This window comes from Scyliorhinus torazame, chromosome 17 (assembly GCF_047496885.1).
Source record: "Scyliorhinus torazame isolate Kashiwa2021f chromosome 17, sScyTor2.1, whole genome shotgun sequence".
NCBI classification, from domain to species: domain Eukaryota; kingdom Metazoa; phylum Chordata; class Chondrichthyes; order Carcharhiniformes; family Scyliorhinidae; genus Scyliorhinus; species Scyliorhinus torazame.
Genome location: NC_092723.1, coordinates 14,455,427 through 14,477,994, shown reverse-complemented (window position 1 = coordinate 14,477,994; position 22,568 = coordinate 14,455,427). Strand labels below are relative to the sequence as shown.

The window sequence follows — 22,568 nt, the reverse complement described above, 5'->3', positions numbered from 1 at the left end:
TGGCTACATCATTGTTTTCCCTTTTCAAGCTAGACTTACTAATATAAACCTTTGTTTCTCAGAAGTCGTTTTTCTTGTTGTACTTGGCGATCCTTGAAATACAAGCCGGCACAATGAATAACATTGAACGCGGGGTTGTCAACTATAGTGTGGAATCAGGAGATGGGGTTTGATTGATGGACACATAACCCGATTGTTAGCAAATGGGAGACACCATCAAAAGATGCGTCAACGTCTTGAATATTGCGAAGTCGGCAAAGCCTTGCCCTGCCTGTAGGGGAGAATCTGACAGGGACTCTTCTTTCCCAGACCTTTGTAATGAGAAAGTCTGCATAGGAGACTCGAAAGGCTGGATTGGAGCCAGATCTTGGATTGAAAGGGGCAGAGCATCCAAACATTTGGCGCTGCAGATGGAATGGGTTAGGCGACCAGTCAATACTATGGGAGGTTGAAGACCATCGACAAAGTGACTGACTGTTGTATCCACCCCTGTGTAAAGTTATTTAGAGATTTGATGGTGCATGAACCAAGGGAATTTCACCTCTTTGGGAGCTGTCATGAACAGACCAATTTGGGGTTAGTATATATAACATGGTATGTATAGTAACCATTTGTAACATGTAAACTTGTTTTCCTTCTTTTCTTTTAATATATATATATGCACAAAACATGCTTTTTTCTCTTTTTTAAATAACGTTACCTTTCTTCCATTTTCTTTTCATCATTAATAACTGTTTAACAGTTGTCTAATAAAGATGATTGTTTTCGACCATTGCTTGGCATTCCTGCTCGTCTAGAGTATGATTCTGAATCTAAGTGACACTTTGCAAGGGACTCCCACTTCCATACAATATTGCGTCCGGGCTGGGGGGAGGTCAGGGATTGTTCTGGGGGCCTCGGAGATCGGGCACCATTTAAAATTGGCGTCCCAATCTCTCGCCACAATGGGGAGTTCCGGCGAGCTGAGCTCTCCACTGTACAAAACGGGGCTATGTGCAGCCTCGGCCGCCCCTTCCCCGTTCAGGCTCCTTGTTCAACACGAGTCGCGTTGAATAGCCATTTGGTTCTCAGCACTGCGAGTGCCGGGAAACACGCGGCTAAACATGCTCGCTAAGAGACTTTGTTCACTTTTGGGAGAATCCCGCCCTAAATCTCAGAGGTGACTGGGGTGAAAACTAAAATTCTCACTGGAAGGAGGGGTGCTTAAAGAAATTTGGGGAAAAAAAAGAAACATCAGCAGTGATACAAGGGGCGAAATTCTCCGGTATCGGTGCGATGTCCGCCGACTGGCGCCCCAAACGGCGCAAATCAGTCGGGCATCGTGCCGCCCCAAAGGTGCGGAATGCTCCGCATCTTGGGGGGGCCGAGCCCCAACTTTAAGGGGCTAGGCCCGCGTCGGACGAATTTCCGCCCTGTCAGCTGGCGGAAAAGGCCTTTGGTGCCCCGCCAGCTGGCGCAGAAATGACATCTCCGGGCGGCGCATGCGCGGGAGCGTTAGCGGCCGCTGACGGCATTCCCGCACATGCGCAGTGGAGGGATTCTCTTCCGCCTCTGCCATGGTGGAGACCGTGGCGAAGGCGTAAGGAAAAGAGTGCCCCCCGGGCACAGGACCGCCTGCGGATCGGTGGGCCCTGATCGCGGGCCAAGCCATCGTGGGGGCACACCCCGGAGCCAGCCCGCACCGCCTTGTCCCGCCGGTAAGGTGGGTGGTTTAATCTACGCCGGCGGGACCGGCATTTTAGCAGCGGGACTTCGGCCCATGCGGGCCGGAGAATCGCGGGGGGGGGGGGGGCCCGCCAACTGGCGCGGCGCGATTCCCGCCCCCGCCGAATATCCAGTGCCAGAGAATTCGGCAACCGGCGGGGGCGAGATTCACGCCAGCCCCCGGCGATTCTCCGACCCGGCGGGGGGGTCGGAGAATCTCGCCCAATGTCTCTAATGATTTCCGGGTGTCCTGAAGTTCTTTACAGCCAATGATGTACCTTTGAAGAGTAGTCACTGTTGTAATGCCAGAAACATGACATCCAAAGTGTGCACAGCAAGCTCCCAAAAACCCCAATGTGATTGTGACCAAAACAATCTGTTTTTGTGATGATGATTGAGGGAGCACCATTGGCCAGGACTCTGGGGAGAACTCCCAGATCTTCCCCAACATTGCAACGTTCAGTGGAACAGTTTTTATTCTTTACATCCACCCGATACAGTTTAGCATCGCGCCCAAAAGGTGGCATCTCCAACAGTGCGGCAATCCCTCAGCGCCGCGTCGGAGTGTCGGCCCAGATGTTGGTAACCTCGTCACTGGAGTGGAACGTAAATGCACAACCTCCTGACTCATAAACAAGAGTGTTATCAACTGGGCCATGGCTGATGTAAGTTTTAATTATTAAACAATAAACTTTTCACATCAGTGTTTCTTGATTTGTTGGAGAGAATTCTCTGCAGGAGTGCAGCAAGTACCAATAGTAGAGTCAAGATACTGCTGCTGTTTTCTAAAGTGTGCATCTATAGATTATTTAGAGCCATCACTATTGTAAGTAAATCAGGATTACAAGGGACCCTTCATTATCGTCAATTACCTTTGTGCTTCTTAGATTTCTTATTTTTCTTCTTCTGTTGTTTCTGGGGGTTGGCATTAATGGCTTGAATAATTTTATTGTTGAACAGCTCAATGTCATCAATGACGTGATTGAGGATGTCCTGCCAGGAAAAAAAGGCACCACGTTTCAGGTGGAACGATCTTCAGCAGATATTCAATGTGCACAATAATTGTGTTGTGAAGAAAGGCAAAACATAAATGTGAGACTTTCATGATCAGAATAGAAGCCAATGGAATTACACATCAATCTGGTACAAGCTTGTTATTGAAATCACCCGGCACAATCACTGGAGGTCTTGTGGCCCAGTGGGTAGCATCCTTGCTTCTGAGACAGGAGCCCCGGGGACCACACCCCACACCTCCCCCACCCCCAGGTCTTGGTGAAAGAAGAGGAATTGTCCACAATGTGGCCAAGCAAGTTGAGCATCAACCTGCAAATCCTTCCAACACTGACCAATAATGGGTGGTAAGAGTGGGAGAGATTGGTCAGCTGTGTGATGGGAATAAAGTTGGGGCCTCTACCTTCACGATTTATATCTCCAGACTACAACGTGCTGGTAGCCCACCACCAGCAAATGGCTTCAGTGGGGATATTGTGCAAGGGGAGAATTGGCTATCCGATATAGGACGCTGGGCGTCATTCTCCGACCCCCCGCCGGGTCGGAGAATGACCGTTGGCCGCCGTGAATCCCGCCCCCGCCCCCGCCGAAGTCTCCGGTACCGGAGATTGGGCGGGGGCGGGAATCGGGCCGCGCCGGTTGGCGGGACCTCCCGCTCAATTCTCCGGCCCGGATGGGCCGAAGTCCCGCCCAGAAATTGGGACCAGGCGGCGTGGGCGGGCTCCGGGGTCCTGGGGGGGTGGGGGGGGCGCGGGGCGATCTGACCCCGGGGGGTGCCCCCACGGTGGCCTGGCCCGCGATCGGGGCACACCGATCCGCGGGCGGGCATGTGCCGTGGGGGCACTCTTTCCCTTCCGCCTCCGCCACGTTCTCCACCATGGCGGAGGAGGAAGTGACTCTCCCCACTGCGCATGCGCGGGAAACTGTCGGCGGCCGCTGACGCTCCCGCGCATGCGCCACATTTCCGCGCCAGCTGGCGGGGCAACAAACGCCATTTCCGCCAGCTGGCGGGGCAACAAACGCCATTTCCACCAGCTGGCGGGGCAACAAACGCCATTTCCGCCAGCTGGCGGGGCGGAAATCCCTCCGGCGTCGGCCTAGCACCTCAATGTTGGGGCTCGGCCCCCAAAGATGCGGAGCATTCCGCACCTTTGGGCCGGCGCGAAGCCCGTCTGATTGGCGCCGTTTTGGGCGCCAGTCGGCGGACATCGCGCTGTTGGGGGAGAATTTCGCCCGCTGAAACTCACGAGTTGGGCTCACACAAGACGAGTTACGATGATAGATATTGGGGTCCAGTTCAGTGCCTGTGGGATTGTACACCAATATGACCCAGAGCCTTCGAGCGAGAAGAGAAGAAATTTGGCGGTGCAGCGATACGAAGCAACTGTTTTAAGGGACATTATTAAAAAGGACGAGAGTGATGCAAGAGGTGCGTGGGAGGGAATTCCAGAGTTTAATGTCAATGAGGTGGAATGATGGATGCGCAAGAGCCCAGAGTCGGGGGAACTCAGAAATCTCAGAGGATTGTATGACTGGAGAAGGTTACAGAGATAGGGAGGGCTGAGGCCACGAAGGGGTTTAAAGACTGGGGTTGAAGTGATGGTGGACCAATGTAGGTGAACAGGCACAACAGCAGAGTGACAACTGAGATTTTCACTTTAACAAATCGATATCAAGCCATTTGTAGGAAGAAAAGATCATGGAGAAAAATCCCGTGAAATTTTGTTTTGCCGTATTTACTCACCATCTGTCTTTGTGCAATTAAAATTGGCGAAATTGCCTCCTCCGTGTCGTCATTGCTGTATTTTGAATCTATTGAAAATGTTTGTATTGAAACAATATAGATTTCAGGTTAAAGATCTCAGGGCAAAGGTAAACGAACAAAGCAGGAATTGACCGACTTGCGGCTGTACCATATTCAGGTAGGGTCCTGGTCTGTTGCGCTTTCCAGCTCCCATGCTCCGACGTTGCTGAATACACAGTCCTATCATAGTCTGGTGGTATCCATTTTTCCTGAGAGGGTAGTATTGCAGACTTGCCATAAGGTGGCTGAGGGTGCTGAGAGAGAATGGTCTCCAGGTTACTTCTGTAAACGTTTCAGAGAGGGAGAGACTGAGAAAGTGATACACAAAGTACTACTTAATTATTTGAAACTATTAATCGACCCCAGTTGTTAATTATTATGTATTCATAAAATGATACAGCACAGGAGGCCATTCAGCCTATTGAGCCTGTGCCAGGTTTTCAAAGAGCTATTCCAATTAGGCTCACTTCCTGTGCTTTCCCTGTGACCCAGCATTTTTTTTTCATGTTCAAGGATTTAGTCAAGTTCTTTACAAAAGTTTTTATTGAATCTGCTTTCACCACCCTTTAATCCAGACCATAACAACTCTCCTTTAAAAACAGTTTTTGTTACATAGTATTAATCGTTTTTATATTATCCCACTGCCTTTGGTGAACTTCTTTGGTCAACATTTCAGTGTGGAAGAGCTGCAAGGTGCCCTACTGGATTATTAATCCAGAGGTCTGGACAAAGAGGTCCTTGCGGCACTGCTGCACAGTGGTTAGCACTGTTGCTTCACAGTGCCAGAGACCCAGGTACGATTCCCGGTTTGGGTCACTGTCGGTGCGGAGTCTGCAAGTTCTCCCTGTGTCTGCGTGGGATTCCACCAGTTCCCTCCCACACGTGCCGAAAGACGTGCTTGTTAGGTGAATTGGACATTCTGAATTCTCCCTCTGTGTACCCGAACAGGCGTCAGAGTGTGGCGACTAGGGGATTTTCACAGTAACTTCATTGCAGTGTTAATGTAAGCCTACTTGTGATACTAATAAAGATTATTATAAAATGATCTGGAGACATGAGGTCAAATCTCACCAAGGCTGGTCTAATTGAACTTCAATGAATTAAATAGACCCTGGAATTGAGGGGGAAAATCAGTAATGGTGTCTATAAACTATTGGATGGTCATTTAAGCTCTTCTGGCTCAACACTTCAGGGGAAGCATCTGCCGACCTTACCTAGTCTAATCCACGTGTGACTCCAGGTCCACAGCAATGTGGTTGACTCTGAACCGTCCCCACAAGTTACTCAATTCTATTCAAGGTGATGGCTCACCACCACCTTTTCAAGGCCATTTAGCGATCGATAATAAATGCTGCCTTGCCAGTAATGCTGACAGGCATTGGATGGATTTTTAACAAAAACAGATGGACATTTAAAATCCACTTTCTAAATAAATCATAAAGTCGCTCTATCCCGATCATCAATCTGTGGAGTGAAGGAGTGAGGAAGCCTCGCTGCTGTAATATAGATAAAAGCAAATTACTGCGGATGCTGGAATCTGAAACGAAAGAGAAAATGCTGGAAAATCTCAGCAGGTCTGGCAGCATCTGTAGGGAGAGAAAAGAGCTAACGTTTCGAGTCCGATGACTCTTTGTCAAAGCTTTGACAAAGCGATGATAGCTTTGACAAAGAGTCATCGGACTCGAAACGTTAGCTCTTTTCTCTCCCGACAGATGCTGCCAGACCTGCTGAGATTTTCCAGCATTTTCTCTGCAGTAATATAGATCTTTGCTGAGACCACCTCTGGATTATTGTGTCCAGTTCTGGTCCCCTTACCGATGGAAGAAATCACTTTCCGTAGAGGGAGTGCATCAGAGGTTCACTTGGGCTGATACCTGCGATGAGAGGGCTGACCTACGAAGAGCGGTTGTGTCGACTGGACCTATAATTCCCTGAAGTTCAGAAGTGACTTCAGCGAATACATATAACAGTTTTAGTGGGCTTGACAGGATTGGTGATGAGGCTGTTCCTCCCAGCTTGGAGAGTCAAAAAATAGGGATTAGAATCTCAGAATAAGGGGCGCGATTCTCCGCTCCCACGCCGGTTGGGAGAATCGCCTGGCGCGCCATTATTCCCCGCGACGCCGGTCCGACGCCCTCCCGCGATTCACCCAAGCGGCCCCGTCGAGTTCTGCGCGGCGCAGGCCGGAGAATCGCCTGGGACACCAAAATGGCGATTCTCCGCTACACCCGCTATTCTCCGGCCCGGATGGGCCGAGCGGCCTGCCCAAATCGACGGCTTCCCGCCGGCGCCATCCACACCTGGTCGCTGCCGGCGGGAACAGCGCGGGAACGCTGGGGGGGGCGGCCTGTGGGGGGTCGAGGGGGGTTCTTTCACCAGGGTGGGACTGAAAAGGGGTCTGGCCCGCGATCAGTGCCCACCGATCGGCGGGCCGGCCTCTCTGAAGGAGGACCTCCTTTCCTCCGCACCCCTCAAGATCCATCCGACATCTTCTTGCGGGGCGGCCTCGGGGAGGACGGCAACCACGCATGCGCGGGTGACGCCAATTACACGGCGGATGACGTGGCGCTGCTTTTATGCGGCGCCAATGCCCGGCGCACGCTGACCATGCTGCTTTCGCGACACGCTCCCCAAGTTTCTCGTGGCCCCGATCCTAGCCCATTTTCGGGCTCTGAAACGGTCGATATCGGGGCCGTTTCGCACCGTCGTGAACCTTGACGGCATTCTCGACAGCGTGGGCACTTAGTTGCGGGAGCGGAGAATCGCGCCCAGGGTGTCAGCCATTTAGCACTGAAATTAGGAGACTATTTTCCTCACGCGGGTTGTGAATCTTTGGAATTTGTGTATGTCAGTAGTTTAACATATTCAAGCCTCAGATTAATTATTTTTGAGCATTGACGGATCGGAGAAGGGCGGGAAAATGCAGTTGAGGTAAAAGCAGAGGAGGACTTCCAGTGAAATAAGTAGTGGTGCAGCGTGGGGCTCAGGCCAATGGAGGTCCCCCATACTGAGAGGTGGCTGTGTGAGCCCCCAAATGTGGGAGACCGCCTCTGCTGCGAGCCTTCAGTGAGGCCAGGAGGAGGCGCTGGCCAGCGGCTGTCGAAGGGAGCGGCGGGGCGACTCTCGACCTCCAGGCCAGAGCTGAGGAGGGCAAGCGGGCAACCAACCAAAAAGAACAGAGGTCACCAGACCAGGTGGGCAGCAGCCAGACAGCCAGCCAGGAGAGGGTGGGGAGGTGGCGGCGTAGTGGTATTGTCACTGGATGAGTAAACCAGAGGCCCAGAGTAATGCTTTGGGGACCCAGGTTCAAAGCCTGCCACTGCAGATGGTGAAATCTGAATTCAATAAAAATCTGGAATTAAAAAAGTCTAATGATGACCATGAAACCATTGCCGATTGTCGTAAAATCCCACCTGGTTCACTAATGTCCTTTAGGGAAGGAAATCTGCCATCCTTATCTGGTCTGGCCTACATGTGACTCCAGACCCGCAGCAATGTAGTTGACTCTATTTGCTCCTTCAAGGGTAATTAGGGATGGGCAATAAATGCTGGCTCAGCCTACGACGCCTGTGTCCCATGAATGAATAAAAAAAATACGTGGTCATCGAGGGTCAAAGTTTGAGGCCGAGCGAGAGCTACGAGGTGAGATCAGCAGCAGTCGGGAAGTGGGAAGAGGGCCAGACAAGCGGCGACGTGGTGTCTCGGGGAATCAGGGATCCGCGGCTAGTGGGAGTGGGGGGGGCAGCGAATCGACCAGAGCCAGAGGCCAGTCAGGCAGTAGGGCTGAGAGAGAGAGGGCTAGTTTGACATGGGCAGGGAGGGTGGGATTCTGTGCCTTGCATTGTGTGAGCTGAGGGTGGACGCGGTCAGGGAAGGCATTGACATCATTCGGGGTGGGGCTCGACGTCATTATGGGTGGGGCTCAATGTCATTGGTGGCAGCTCGCCAGTTCACCAGGGGGTGGGGGCGTGACGCAACGAGGGAGAGCGCAAGGCCCCCAAAAGTGGAAGTCCCCCTCTGGGTAAAAGATAAGCCATTATCTTACTCAATAACACAGCAGGCCCTCTGGCCTACTCCTGCTGTTTATATTCTTATGAACTACAAACCTCAGCAGGTCCTGGTTTCCTTGTTGCTCCTTCTTTCCTTTCATCATATTAACAATATCGACCTGGATCAGATCAGCCTATACAAATGAAAACAGTGATAAACATATTCTGTAAAAGATGTCCTAACATTTGAGCTTATTAATGGCCTTGTAACTTTCTCCCACCAAGTGATGAGAATGCAAGAGTCCTTAATTCGAATGAGTGTTTTTACTAGTTGAACTTCCCATTTTTAAATTTTATTTATTCTTTCACGGGAGGCGGGCATTTCAGCAAGGCCAGCTCATTCCTAAATTCCCCTTGAGAAGATGGTGAGCGTCCTTCTTGAATGGCTGCAGTCCATCTGGTACTGGGACACCCGCAGTGCTGGGGGCAAAAATGTTCCAGGGTTTTGACCCAGCAACAGTGAAGGAACGGCGATACAGTTCCCAACTGGGGACTGTCTGCCGCTTGGATGGGAACTTGCAGGTCGCTGGCTTCCCATACATCTGCTGCCCTTGTCCTTAAGATGGTGGAGGTCACAGGTTTGGAAGGTGCTGTTGAAAGGGACAAGTTGGCGAGTTGCTGCAGTGCATCTTGTGGATGGTACACACGGCTGCCACTGTATGTCAGTTGTGGAGGGAGTGACTGTTTAAGTTGGTGCCACTCAAACATCCACTTCTTCACTGCCAGCAAGCTTATTGTGGCTTAGTTGGTTGCACTCTTAGTTCTGATTTCGAAGGTTCTGGGTTCAATCCCACCCCAGAGACCTGGACATAAAATTGAGGCTGATTTCTCAATTGAGTACTGAGGGAGTGGGGCAGCACGGTGGTTAACACTGCTGCCTCACTGCGCGAGGGGTCCGGGTTTGATTCCGGCCTTGGGTGACTGCCTGTGCGGAGTCTGAACGTTCTCCCCGCGTCTGCGTGGATTTCCTCCGGGTGCTCCGGTTTCCTCCCACAGTCCAAAGATGTGCAGGTTCGGTGGGGTTATGGGTTTGCAGGGATTGGCCGGGGAAGTGGGCCTAGGTAGGGAGCTCTTTCAGAGGGTCGGTGCAGACTCAATGGGCTAAATGACTAAATGCGACGGAGTGCTATGATGGACCATTTTGATGAGATGCTAAATCAAGGTCCTGTGATAGATTTCATGACACAATCTGGTAAAAGAGCTCGAGACATCTAAACAGTGTCCGGGACATACCTTTTCCTCAACCACCAACACAAAAAATCAGACGATCAGATTATTATCACATTTCTATTTGTCGGGCCTTGCTGTGCATAACTTGATTCCTAAATTTCAAGATTAATATACCCCAGCGATTAATAATTATGCCTCAATAGAATGATACAGCACAGAAGAAGGCCATTCAGCCCAGCGTGCCCATGACGGACCTTTGAAATGCTTTGTGACCCCCTGAAGTCAGGTGCTACATAAATGTAACTCTTGCTTTTGATTGATGGGAAAGTTACGTAGCTGCAGTACCTAATGCCAATGTTGAGCAATAGAAAGCTCAAAAGGATGCCGTTGGGGATGTTGCAGTGTCTCCAACATGGGTGGCGGGGCAGAGCGAGAGCTTTCTTCATAAACATCAGGAATAGATGTCTCAATGGACCAAATAGCATTCCTCATTCACAGCAACATGGCATCAGCTCACACAGTGAGTGCGTTGATGCCTGGATTAAATAGAATCCATAGAGCTTTTAAATGAAATGTATAAATACTTTAAAAAGGGAAATTTGAAAAGGTGCGAGCAGTGAAGTGAACTGAAGTTGGGATCTCGCTCTAACAGAAAGCCAGCACTGGCACAATGTGTAAGAAGTGTCGCTATTTAATTTTAGCTCTTCTCCTTGGCTTTGCTAAAGTGCACCTTCATTATTTCATTTCTCCGTCCTTCCTGTTTTTTCTGCCAACTTTCACCCTGCCTTGCTCAGGGATCTGGCCTGTGGCTGTAGTACAGGCGCTGGTTTCCCTTGTATCTTGTAAGGGGCAACAAAAAGAGTCCACAACAAAGCTGATTTTCATTTAACACGTTAAATATTATGCGCAGCTCCAGTAGTTCTCTACCGGGCCCGCCTTCCCTAGTCGGTGCCTGACTGGCCGACTCTATTTATACAAAGGCACACGGACTTAGTTAAGGGTCCACTGCCCACTTATCGGGAGAGCTCGTATTCTGCAGGCTCCACGGGGGAGTGGATCATCCCGACCCGTGGAGGGTTATAACCGGTTCTCTCTCCCTTGCCATGCAAAGGCAGGGAGCTCATGAAACCCGCTATTGGGCCGCTATTTTGAGTGGATGGTGAGATACCGAGATACAGTGGCTAGCCCCCCTGCCTCCCACAAGGCAAATCCTGCCCTTCCCCCTCCTCGGCTGACATGTAGGGGTATCCTCCACCCGTTCCCCCACCACCACCACGGGAATTACAGGTCTCCCCTCCACAGCATGCACACATGAGGGTGACATGACCCCGCCCCACCGACTCCTCATCAGGCTCCCAAAAGAGAGCCCCCCATCAGAACCCCAATAATCCCCAACAGACCCCCCCCCATCAGATCCCCCATCAGACGTCCAACAGAGCGTCCCCATCAGGACCCCCATCAGATCCCCAACAGAGACCCCCCCATCAGACCCCCAATCAGATATCCAAAAGAGTGCCCTCACCAGACCCCAACAGACCCCCCATCAGAGACCCTTTCCTGAAGACTGAAGGGCAGTCTAAGAGAGTGGAGTTGAAAAATCACTGCATTTTCACTTACTCTTTTCTAACATCTGCTGCCTCAAAGAGCAAGAACAAAGAACAAAGAAAATTACAGCACAGGAACAGGGCCTTTGGCATTCCCAGCCTGTGCTGATCCAGATCCTTTATCTAAACCTCTCGCCTATTTTCCAAGGATCTACTTCCCTCTGTTCCCCACCCGTTCATATATCTGTCTAGATGCATCGTAAATGATGCTATCGTGCCCGCCTCTACCACCTCCACTGGCAAAGCGTTCCAGGCACCCACCACCCTCTGCGTAAAAACCTTTCCACGCACATCTCCCTTAAACTTTCTCCCTCTCACCTTGAAATCGTGACCCCTTGTAATTGACACCCCCACTCTTGGAAAAACTTGTTGCTATCCACCCTGTCCATACCTCTCATAATTTTGTAGACCTCAATCAGGTCCCCCCTCAACCTCCGCCTTTCCAACAAAAACAATCCTAATCTACTCAACCTTTCTTCATAGCTAGCACTCCCCATACCAGGCAACATCCTGGTGAACCTCCTCTGCACCCTCTCTAGAGCATCCACATCCTTCTGGTAATGTGGCGACCAGAACTGCATGCAGTATTCCAAATGTGGCCTAACCAAAGTCCTATACAACTGTAACATGACCTGCCGACTCTTGTACTCAATACCCCGTCCGATGAAGGCAAGCATGCTGTATGCCTTCTTGACCCCTCTATCGACCTGCGTTGCCACCTTCAGGGTACAATGGATCTGAACTACCAGATCTCGCTGGACATCAATTTTCCCCAGGTCTCTTCCATTGACCGTATAGTCCACTCTTGAATTGGATCTTCCAAAATGCATCACCTCGCATTTGCCTGGATTGAACTCCATCTGCCATTTCTCTGCCCAACTCTCCAATCTATCTATATTTTGCTGTATTCTCTGACAGTCCCCCTCGCTATCTGCAACTCCACCAATCTTAGTATCATCCGCAAACTTGATTATCAGACCACCTATACCTTCATCCAGATCATTTATGTATATCACAAACAACATTGGTCCGAGCACGGATCCCTGTGGAACACCACTAGTCACCCTTCTCCATTTTGAGACACTCCCTTCCACCACTACTCTCTGTCTCCTGTTGCCCAGCCAGTTCTTTATCCATCTAGCTAGTACACCCTGCACCCCATGCAACTTCACTTTTTCCATCAACCTGCCATGGGAAAATTTATCAAACGCCTTACTGAAGTCCATGCATATGACATCTACAGCCCTTCCCTCATCACTTAACTTTGTCACTTCCTCAAAGGCCTCAGACAGAGGTGTTCAAAGCGGCAGCTGTTAGAAGTGTCAGAGACCTCCTAGAAAGCCCAGGACACCTCAAAGGGCTTGAAATCCCTTGACAGCCTTTGAAATGCAGATCTTCCATTCAATTTCACACAGCAATACATTGATTTACTCCAGAGACAGATGCATAGTGGATTGTTCATTGACTGTTCCCTTCACACTTGAATGCATCTCCAGTACCCTGCTTTGATGCTAACCACAATGCTTATAAACATTCTTGCTATGATTGGCAGCCTCTCTGTTGGGGGTCATATGGGGGAGTGGTCTCTGTTGGGAGTCTGATGGGGGGGGTCTAATGGGAGGGGGTCTCTGTTGGGAGTCTGATGGGGGGCTGGGATGGGCAGGTTTAGCATTGTGGGGAGGAGGGAGCCTTCCAATGGACTTTTGGGGCTACTATGTTACATACTCACCACCTTGACCCACCATAGGGTCCACTGCGTCAGGGCCACACTTGAAAATGCTTGCACCGATCCACGCCTGCGTGAATCCCGGCCTAGAGCATCACGGGGGGGGGGGGTGGAGAATCCAGCTTTCCAGCCCGTTAAGCGGATGCAAATGGGTTCAAATTACCCATTTGCATCCTCCCACCGGGGCGGGGCTTGTAGCTAGCTGCTGGTGACAGGAGAACGGAGCATTGGAATGGGATCTATGCCTGGCACTGATCCTGATTTTAGCCAGACGCTCGATTCTCCGAAAGATAGGGAACCCCGCTACAGGTGGCTAGCAGCAGAGAACCCTCCCCTAAATTTCCTTCAATGTCTCACTCAAGAAGCTATTCAACAAATATGAATTTGGACAATGAGCCTGGCGGGCCATTCAGTGATGGGCAGTATCACAGCCCAGTTGGCCTCACCCTCGTTCAAATCACAGAAATCAATGGCAATGATTGAGGCCAACTATTGTTTCTCTGCTGACCAGCCTCACTAATTCAAGGGCGGGATTCTCTGTGTGCCCCCGGGATTCTCCGTCTCGCCAGCCGGCCAATAGGGTTTCCATTGTAGGGGCAGCCCCACGCCCTCAACAAATCCCCAGGCTGCTGGCGCAAAGGAGAATCCCGACAGCGGAGAATCCCGCCCAAAAGCTGTGGATTAAGCATCAGTCCTCACTGCTCTACAAGGTTCAAATATGCGCCATGTATACACATTTGCTAACAGTGATATTCCTGTGTCTCAGCTGACAGCATTCCTGCCTCTCGTGCCTGATGGTTGTAGATTCAAATACCACTCCAGGGTTTGAAGATGTTTATGGGAAGGAGTATTCACAATATGACCTTAGCCGATGATTTCCCTTGACAGTCTGCACTATTCTCCAAAGAGTGTGAACAAGCAGAAATACATTTCCATGTTTTATGATATTCTGCATTGGGACCATCCGTAGCCATCATCTTGTACTTCCTCCAAATCCTGGGGAAGGTTGGAAATATATTTTTTTGATATGTGAACTGTGCCATTCCCCGTTATTTAGTCAACATTTCTTAGACTACCTATCCTGTTTCCCTCAACCTTTTTGACAATGCATACTCACAGAGACCTCCTCACATTGAAACAGGTACACACTGCTGCTCCTCTCGGCCCTGTCTTTGATGGTGACAGCCAGCACAGACTCATAAGTGCAGGAGTTCGATATTGCCTGGCAGTCCTGAACAGCTTCAATGGGGAAGAGTTCCAAATCATCCTGGGGAAAACGCCAAAGGGGTAAATGCAAACAGGTTCACGCAACTGCCCATTTCACAACCGTGCACAGAACTGAAGGAGCCTTTCGGTTAGGTTATTTTAGGTTTTCCCCTCTTTGGTCTTTTCAGCGGGACGATGGTGAGAATGACATTCATTTGTATTCAGCCATCAAAAGGAACCAAAGATGGCACGAGGAAACCTTTTTTTTCTGTGCACCCGGCTGTTGTGATTTGGAATGCCGACTCAATAGTGACATTCAAAACAGATTTTTAAAAATTAATTGACGGGATGTGGGCATTGCTGGCCAGACCAGCATTTACTGCCCATCCCCAGCTGCCCTGGAGAAGATGGCGGTGTTGAAGTCAGATTTGGAAGGAAGGTTTTTAGACAAAAGGTACCCACTGGCTTAGGTGCTTGTATAAGAGGCAATTTGTGGGAATACATAGGGCGCGATTCTCCCATCGGGAGACTAAGTCCCGACGGCGGAGTGAAAACCGGAGTGTTTCACTCTGGCGTCGGAGGCCGCTCCCAGCCCCTATTCTCCCGCCCCCGGGGGGCTAGGAGCGGCGTCACGTCATTTACACGCGCTGGGCCTGGGCGGCGCATAAAAGCGGCGCCGCATAAATGACGCAGCCGGCGCCGCGTAAATGACGTCACCTGCGCATGCGCAGGGTGGCCGGCGTCAACCCGCGCATGCGCGGTTGCCGTCCTCCCCGAGGCCACCCCGCAAGAAGATGTCGGATGGATCTTGCGGGGCAGCGGATGAAAAGAGGTCCTCCTTCAGAGAGGCCAGCCCGCCGATCAGTGGGTACCAATGACCGCTTTTGAGGCACCCCCCTGGTGCAGGAACCCCACTCTCCCCCCCCACAGGCCGCCCCCCCCCAGCGTTCACGCGCTGTTCCCGCCGGCAGCGACCAGGTGTGGACGGCGCTGGCGGGAAACCGTCGTATTGGCCAGGCCGCTCGGCCCATCCGGGCCAGAGAATCGCCGCTCGCCCGTTGCAAACGGCGAGCGGCAATTCTCCCAGCGGCCAGCCGTGATTCTCGGCGCGCTGGTTTGGGGGGGGTGGGAGAATCACGTGCGGGCGTCGGGGTGGCGTGGTGGGACGCGCGCGGTACTCCGGCGATTCTCCCACCCGGCGGGGGTGGGGGGGGGGAGGAATCCCGCCCATAGTGTATAAACAATGAATGAGATTCTCCGACCCCCCGCCGGGTCGGAGAATCACCGGGGGCTGGTGTGAATCCCGGCGGGGGCGGAAAACGCGCCGCGCCGGTTGGCGGGTCCCCGCCGGCGATTCTCCGGCCCGGATGGGCCGAAGTCCCGCTGCTAGAATGCCTGTCCCGCCGGCGTGGATTAAACCACCTCTCTTACTGGCGGGACAAGGCGACGCGGGCGGACTCCAGGGTCCTGGGGGGGCACGGGGCGATCTGGCCCTGGGGGGTGCCCCCACGGTGGCCTGGCCTGCAATCGGGGCCCACCGATCCGCGGGCGGGCCTGTGCCGTGGGTACAATCTATTGATCCGCGGCGGCCGCTGTGGTCCTCCGCGATGGCTGACGTGGAGATGAACCCCCCCTGCACATGCGCTGGGGTGACGCCAGCACAGGCTGGCGCTCCCGCGCATGCGGCAACTTGCGCCGGCCGGCGGAGTCCCTTCGGGGCCGGCCTAGCCCCTGAAGGTGTGGAGGATTGGTTCATGCCACTCCTCGGTCCCAGGACCCTTCACCCCGCTGGGTTGGGGAGAACCCCGCTCGATAACTTCAACAGATAGTATGAGTGACTTTTTGTGAAGTCAGTGGCTGGTAAGGTACCAACCCACTTTACATGATGTCAAATTTAATTGGATATATAACTAATGTTACAATCTATAATCAATATTATTGGACAAGGTCCAGCCGAAATGGGCTGTGTAGCTGTTTTGAAAAATGTATAAGAATGGATGTTTTCCTTTGGTGGAGAGACGGTGTGGGACTTTAACAGACATCATCTCCCTGCCGGCGAAATAAACCGTTTGATGCAAGGACCAACCCTGAGTGTTGAGGGATTTCTTTGAGATTCTCTCCCGCTAACAGTTGTGAGCTACCTTCTTAAGCCGCTGCAGTCCATGCGGGTGTAGGTACACCCACTGTGCTGCTAGGGAGGGAGTTCCAGGATTCTGATCCAGCGACAGTGAAGGAACGCCAATATATTTCTAAGTCAGGGTGGTGAGTGACTTGGAGGAGAACTTCCAGGTGGTGGGGTTCTTGTCCTTCTAGATGATGGAGGTCATGTATTTGGAAGGTGCGGGCTAAGGAGGTTTGGGAAGTGGAGCTGAAGTAGAAAACAGCCGTCATCCTATTGAATGGTGGGTAGAGATGCCAGTCCTCCAGGATTGTCCTGGCGTCCACAGAAATTTGGCTATAGCTGCGCGTAAGCGAGATGAAAAATCATTGAGCATTCTAACCAATTTATGTTTATTTCTTATTTGTTTGTTGGTTATGAAAATATTCACGGGGGGAGGGGGTGTGGGGAAGGGGTTAACTGGGTGTTCAGCCAGAAAACCTCCGTCACTATTTGAATACATTTCCCATGAGGGTAATGGCTCCGTTAAAATAGCAGAAGGGTGAATACCACACGAGTGTTAACTCCGGAGGTCGCTAGCAGTAGTTTTTGGCCTGGTATTCCTTCAAAACCCAATATGATATCTGAATCGATACTCCCACAGGCTGCAATGTGACTGCAGATAGCCAAGGCCATGTTGATTGAGCCTGTTTTGTGTCCTCACTCTGGGAGTGCGGAGATTCAGACAGTTTGTCAAGGAGATGGAAGGACCAGGGGCGAAATTCTCCGGTATCAGCGCGATGTCCGCCGACCGGCGCCCAAAACGGCGCAAATCAATCAGGCATCGCGCCGCCCCAAAGGTGCGGAATCCTCCGCATCTTGGGGGGCCGAGCCCCAACCTTAAGGGGCTAGGCCTGCGCCGGATTAATTTCCGCCCCGCCAGCTGGCGGAAAAGGCCTTTGATGCCCCGCCAGCTGGCGCGGAAATGACATTGCCGGGCGGCTCTTGCGCAGGAGCGTCAGCGGACGCTCAGGGCATCCCCGCGCATGTGCTGAGGAGGGAGTCTCTTCCGCCTCCGCCATGGTGGAGACCGTGGTGAAGGCGGAAGGAAAAGAGTGCCCCCACGGCACAGGCCCGCCCGTGGATCGGTGGGCCCTGATCGCGGGCCAGGCCACCGTGGGGACACCCCCCGGTGCCAGATCGCCCCGTGCCCCCCCCAGGACCCCGGAGCCCACCTGCGCCGCCTTGTCCCGCCGGTAAGGTAGGTGGTTTAATCTACGCTGGCGGGACAGGCATTCTAGCAGTGGGACTTCGGCCCATCCGGGCCGGAGAATCGCGGGGGGGTGGGGGGGAGGGCCGCTAACCAGCGCGGCGCGATTCCCGCCCCCGCCTAATATCCGGTGCCGGAGAATTTGGCAACCGGCGGGGGCAGGATTCACGCCAGCCCCCGGCGATTCTCCGACCCGGTGGGGGGTCGGAGAATCTCGCCCCAGATGAGCCCATTAAAACAAAATGTAAAGGGTGGACTTCTCCCCCCCCCACGCCAGCCCGCACGCGATTCTCCCACCCCCCGCAAACCGGCACGGCGAGGATCATGGCTGGCCGCTCGGAGAATCATCACTTGCCATTGGTAACGGGCGAGCAGCAATTCTCCGACCCTGATGGGCCGAGTGCCCTGCACAACACGACAGGTTCCCACCGGTGCCGTCCACATCTGGTCGCTGCCGGCGGGAACAGCGCGGGAACTGGGGGGGGCGGCCTGTGGGGGGGGAGGGGGGGGACACAAAAGGGGTCTGGCCCGCGATCGGTGCCCACCGATCGGCGGGCCGGCCTCTCTGAAGGAGGACCTCCTTTCCTCCGCCGCCTCGCAAGATCCATCTGACATCTTCTTGTGGGGCGGCCGCGGGGAGGATGGCAACCGCGCATGCGCGGGTTGGCGCCAGTGAACCTGCGCATGCGCGGATTACATCATTTACGCGGCACCGTCCGCGTCATTTACGCGCCGCCGCTTTTACGCGGCGCCAAGGCCCACTTCGTGTAAATGACGCGGCGCCGCTCCTAGCCCCCCGGGGGCAGGAGAATAGGGGGCTGGGAGCGGCCTCCGACGACGGAGTGAAAGACTCCAGTTTTCACTCCGGCGTCGGGACTTAGTCTCCCGATGGGAGAATTGAGCCCAAATTTACGTGTGGGCCAGAAGTGTTCTTTCTGGTTCCATAAGTATTTCTTGGGCCTCCCCTGTTCCTGGCTACTCCCTCTTCTGATTACAAACTTGAGACTCTACCCCCACATCTCTCCCCCTCCACCCTCCTCCCCCTCACAACACCAACCCCGCCCTCAACCCTTTGTACCCATGTTCATGGCTCTCCGGTGAGGGTCTTACCTGAATACCACACCTCACCCCAGCCAAAACCACCAGTTGTGACTCCCACTCTCCAGCGGTGGTTTCTTTATCACTGGTTGCAATCAGGAGTCAGAGTTGAGGTTCACAAGTACAACTCAGGGAGGTCAAATCTCACGGCTGGTGGGTGTCATCGGACACTTCACTGCCCATTTCAGAACCTCCACTTCTCGGTTTCTCAGTCTTCTACAAGACCATCAATTTGTCAACCTCCTCCCTCCCCCCCTCCACCACACCTTCCCCACCTTGTTGACAGCTGAGGATCGCACCTGCATTAGGGGTGGCACGATAGCACAGTGGTTAGCACAGTTGCTTCACAGCGCCAGGGTCCCAGGTTCGATTCCCGGCTTGGGTCACTGTGCGGATTCTGCACGTTCTCCCCGTGTCTGCGCGGGTTTCCTCCGGGTGCTCCGGTTTCCTCCCACAAGTCCCGAAAGACGTGCTTGTTAGGTGAATTGGACATTCTGAATTCTCCCTCGGTGTACCCGAACAGGCGCCAGAGTCTGGCGGCTAGGGGCTTTTCACAGTAACTTCATTGCAGCGTTAATGTAAGCCCACTTGTGACACAGATAAATATTATGAGAAAAAGATTATTGCTCCCCAACAGAGAGTGATAATTCATGTTCCACGTGGAAAGTTGAAAGCTCTTCCATTTCCACCCTCCACCCAACTCACTGTGATGACAGTGACACATAGCTCAGCTCCTTCCACAATCCTTTACCTTGGTCTCAATTTCAGCCATTTTGAAAGTGGTCTGTGTCACCTGCAGGATCACATCTTGTCCCCAAATTTTACCCTTGGCATCCAGCAGCTTAAGCTTATTGATACAATGGTCCACAGTCATCATATCCTTTGAGTCAAGGTCGCATGTAATCAGGTGCTGCACAAAATCCAAAAAAGAGTTTAAGCAAAAATCAAGTGAACGTTGGAACAGCAAAAGTCAGGGTGAGTTACAGTGATTGTGGTAGTCACCACTGTTTGTATATATGACATATATGAGAAGTAATACGGTAAGGCTCCTGTATTACAGGTACGGGGGTAGATCCCTGCCTGCTGGCTCCGCCCAGTAGTCGGAGTATAAATGTGCGTGCTCACCGAGCTGCAGCCATTTCGGCAGCAGCTGTAGGAGGCAACACATCTCTGCCTAATAAAGCCTCGATTACTCTCTACTCTCGTCTCGACGTAATTAATAGAGCATCAATGATCTGCAGTACACTCCCTGGTGCATTATTGCCACTGCACTTCTAAACTATCTCCTTGTCTATTTCCCAAGACACCTGGCACCTGGCCAGGTGGACCAACTCACTTGCCCTCACATACCCCTCCCCGGCACGGACCCCCCCCCCCAACCTCCACCCCGGCACGGAACCCCCCCAACCTCCACCCCGGCACGGACCCCCCCCAACCTCCACCCCGGCACGGACCCCCCCCCCAACCTCCACCCCGGCACGGACCCCCCATCCCCCTCCCCGGCACGGACACCCCCCCAACCTCCACCCCGGCACAGACCCCCCCCCCAACCTCCACCCCGGCACGGAACCCCCCCCAACCTCCACCCTGGCACGGACCCCCCCCAACCTCCACCCCGGCACGGACCCCCCATCCCCCTCCCCGGCACGGACCCCCCCCCCACCTCCACCCCGGCACGGACCCCTCCCCAACCTCCACCCCGGCACGGACCCCCCCCCAACCTCCACCCCGGCACGGAAACCCCCCCAACCTCCACCCCGGCACGGACCCCCCCAACCTCCACCCCGGCACCGACCCCCCCCCAACCTCCACCCCGGCGGACCCCCCATCCCCCTCCCCGGCACGGACCCCCCCCCAACCTCCACCCCGGCACGGACCCCCCCCCCCAACCTCCACCCCGGCACGGACCCCCCATCCCCCTCCCCGGCACGGACCCCCCCCAACCTCCACCCCGGCACGGACCCCCCCCCAACCTCCACCCCGGCACGGACCCCCCCCCCAACCTCCACCCCGGCACGGACCCCCCATCCCCCTCCCCGGCACGGACCCCCTCCCGGCACTCCCCCGGAGCCCAGCCTACTCTAACCACCCACCCCCCGCCGCCGCACACACACACACACAACCCGAGACACACCTCTCCTCACGCATTCAGACTGCGGCCACGCCATCGCCTGCCCAGAGCCAACCCCCCAGGCCGTCACTCACCTCCACGCTGGTCGGCGTGACCCTGGAGCACAGGGTCACGCCGATGAAAAGGAGGTTTAATTTACGTCGACGTGAACGGTCATCACGTCGACGGGACTTCGGCCCATCCTGAAGGGAGAGTATTGGCAGGCCGAAAATCGGCTGCCTTGCGCAGACCCGTGACATTCTCCGACGGCAGCGGCGACATTAACGCCCCGCCGACTTTTCTCCCTTCGGAGACTTCGGCAGCCGGCGGGGGCGGGATTCACGGCGGCCAACGGCCATTCTCCGACCCGCTGGGGGGTCGGAGAATGGCGCCCCTGCTGTTAGGTAATTTGAACATTCCATATTCTCCCTCCGTGTACCCGAACAAGTGCCATAATGTGGCGACTAGGGGATTTTCACAGAATCTTCATTGCAGTGTTAATATAAGCCAACTTGTGACAATAAAGATTATTATTACTATATTGAAGATGTAATACCATAATATTATAGTGAGCATGTCATGACCGTGATACCGTACCCTGTATATGACACTGTGCCTGGAATATCATTATCATAGATTATCATAGAATTTACAGTGCGAAAGGAGGCCATTCGGCCCATCGAGCCTGCACCGGCTCTTGGAAAGAGCACCCTACCCAAGGCCAACACCTCCACCCTATTCCCATAACCCCATAACCCAGTAACCCCACCCAACACTAAGGGCAATTTTGGACACTAAGGGCAATTTATCATGGCCAATCCACCTAACCTGCACATCTTTGGACTGTGGGAGGAAACCGGAGCACCCGGAGGAAACCCACGCACACACGGAGAGGATGTGCAGACTCTGCACAGACAGTGACCCAAGCCGGAATCGAACCTGGGACCCTGAAGCAATTGTGCTATCCATAATGCTACCGTGCTGCCCATTATATAGGAGTGAGGGAATGTCCCCATCATACTGCCTTGTAGCTCAGAAGTGAGAGTGCTACCAACTGAGCCACAGCTCATTCTTTATATAACACTGGGATTTTGTCAAATTATAATATTGCACTGGCCCCAATCCATCATACAGTATTGAAAACACAATTAAGTTTAAAAACAATCTGTAACACAAACCTCAACATGATACTGCACAAGATTGTCTTTACAGCTAAGTGCCTGTGCATAGGCTTTTCTTTGCTCTGTTGAATAGTGAGAGAGAGATGATTAGGATGCATTGAAGAGTCAGACAGCAATAACTACACAGCAGTGACTTGTAATAGGGTAACATGAAGGGATGTCTTCTGGCCTTAGCGTGGACTGTCTTGCCTAGGCCGCATTTACCTTGATTTCCTGCACTGATAAGTCCAAAGGGGGCAGGATCGCGAGATCTAATGAGATCTTGCGAGGCGTCCTGAGCGTCGCACAGCTCACTTCTCCCGAGATTTAGCAGCCTTATTGCGTCCCGTGTCGGGCTCGACGAGGTCGTTCAATCAGGCCCCGGCTCACAGTTTGTCAGAGTTATCCGTGATGTCAGCTTTTTTTATGAAAAATTGTCTTGTGTGCTAAATTGGAATTAAAATGTGTCTTAAAAGGCATTGGCAGGATTTGAGATAATTTTTGAATGTTGAAGGAGCTGGATGGGGTGCCACTCAAGAGGGCTACTTTTCCTAGATG

At 53.1% G+C, this 22,568-nt stretch overlaps 1 protein-coding gene across 4 annotated transcripts in view; it reads right to left on the bottom strand.

Annotated features, from left to right (window-relative positions):
• The window catches only part of eps8l3b (EPS8 signaling adaptor L3b), a 113,580-nt gene that overhangs the window by 45,722 nt on the left and 45,290 nt on the right, over positions 1–22,568 (bottom strand). For 3 of the 4 annotated variants that reach the window (XM_072480076.1, XM_072480075.1, XM_072480074.1), the window contains exons 4-10: positions 22,029–22,093; positions 19,492–19,650; positions 14,186–14,335; positions 8,626–8,702; positions 4,629–4,801; positions 4,460–4,527; positions 2,577–2,697 (exon numbers count right to left, since the gene is read on the bottom strand). In XM_072480076.1, the coding sequence (XP_072336177.1) occupies positions 2,577–2,697; positions 4,460–4,527; positions 4,629–4,801; positions 8,626–8,702; positions 14,186–14,335; positions 19,492–19,650; positions 22,029–22,093 (813 nt within the window). The remainder of the gene's footprint in view (positions 1–2,576; positions 2,698–4,459; positions 4,528–4,628; positions 4,802–8,625; positions 8,703–14,185; positions 14,336–19,491; positions 19,651–22,028; positions 22,094–22,568) is intronic. The other variant, XM_072480077.1, reaches the window with a different exon arrangement.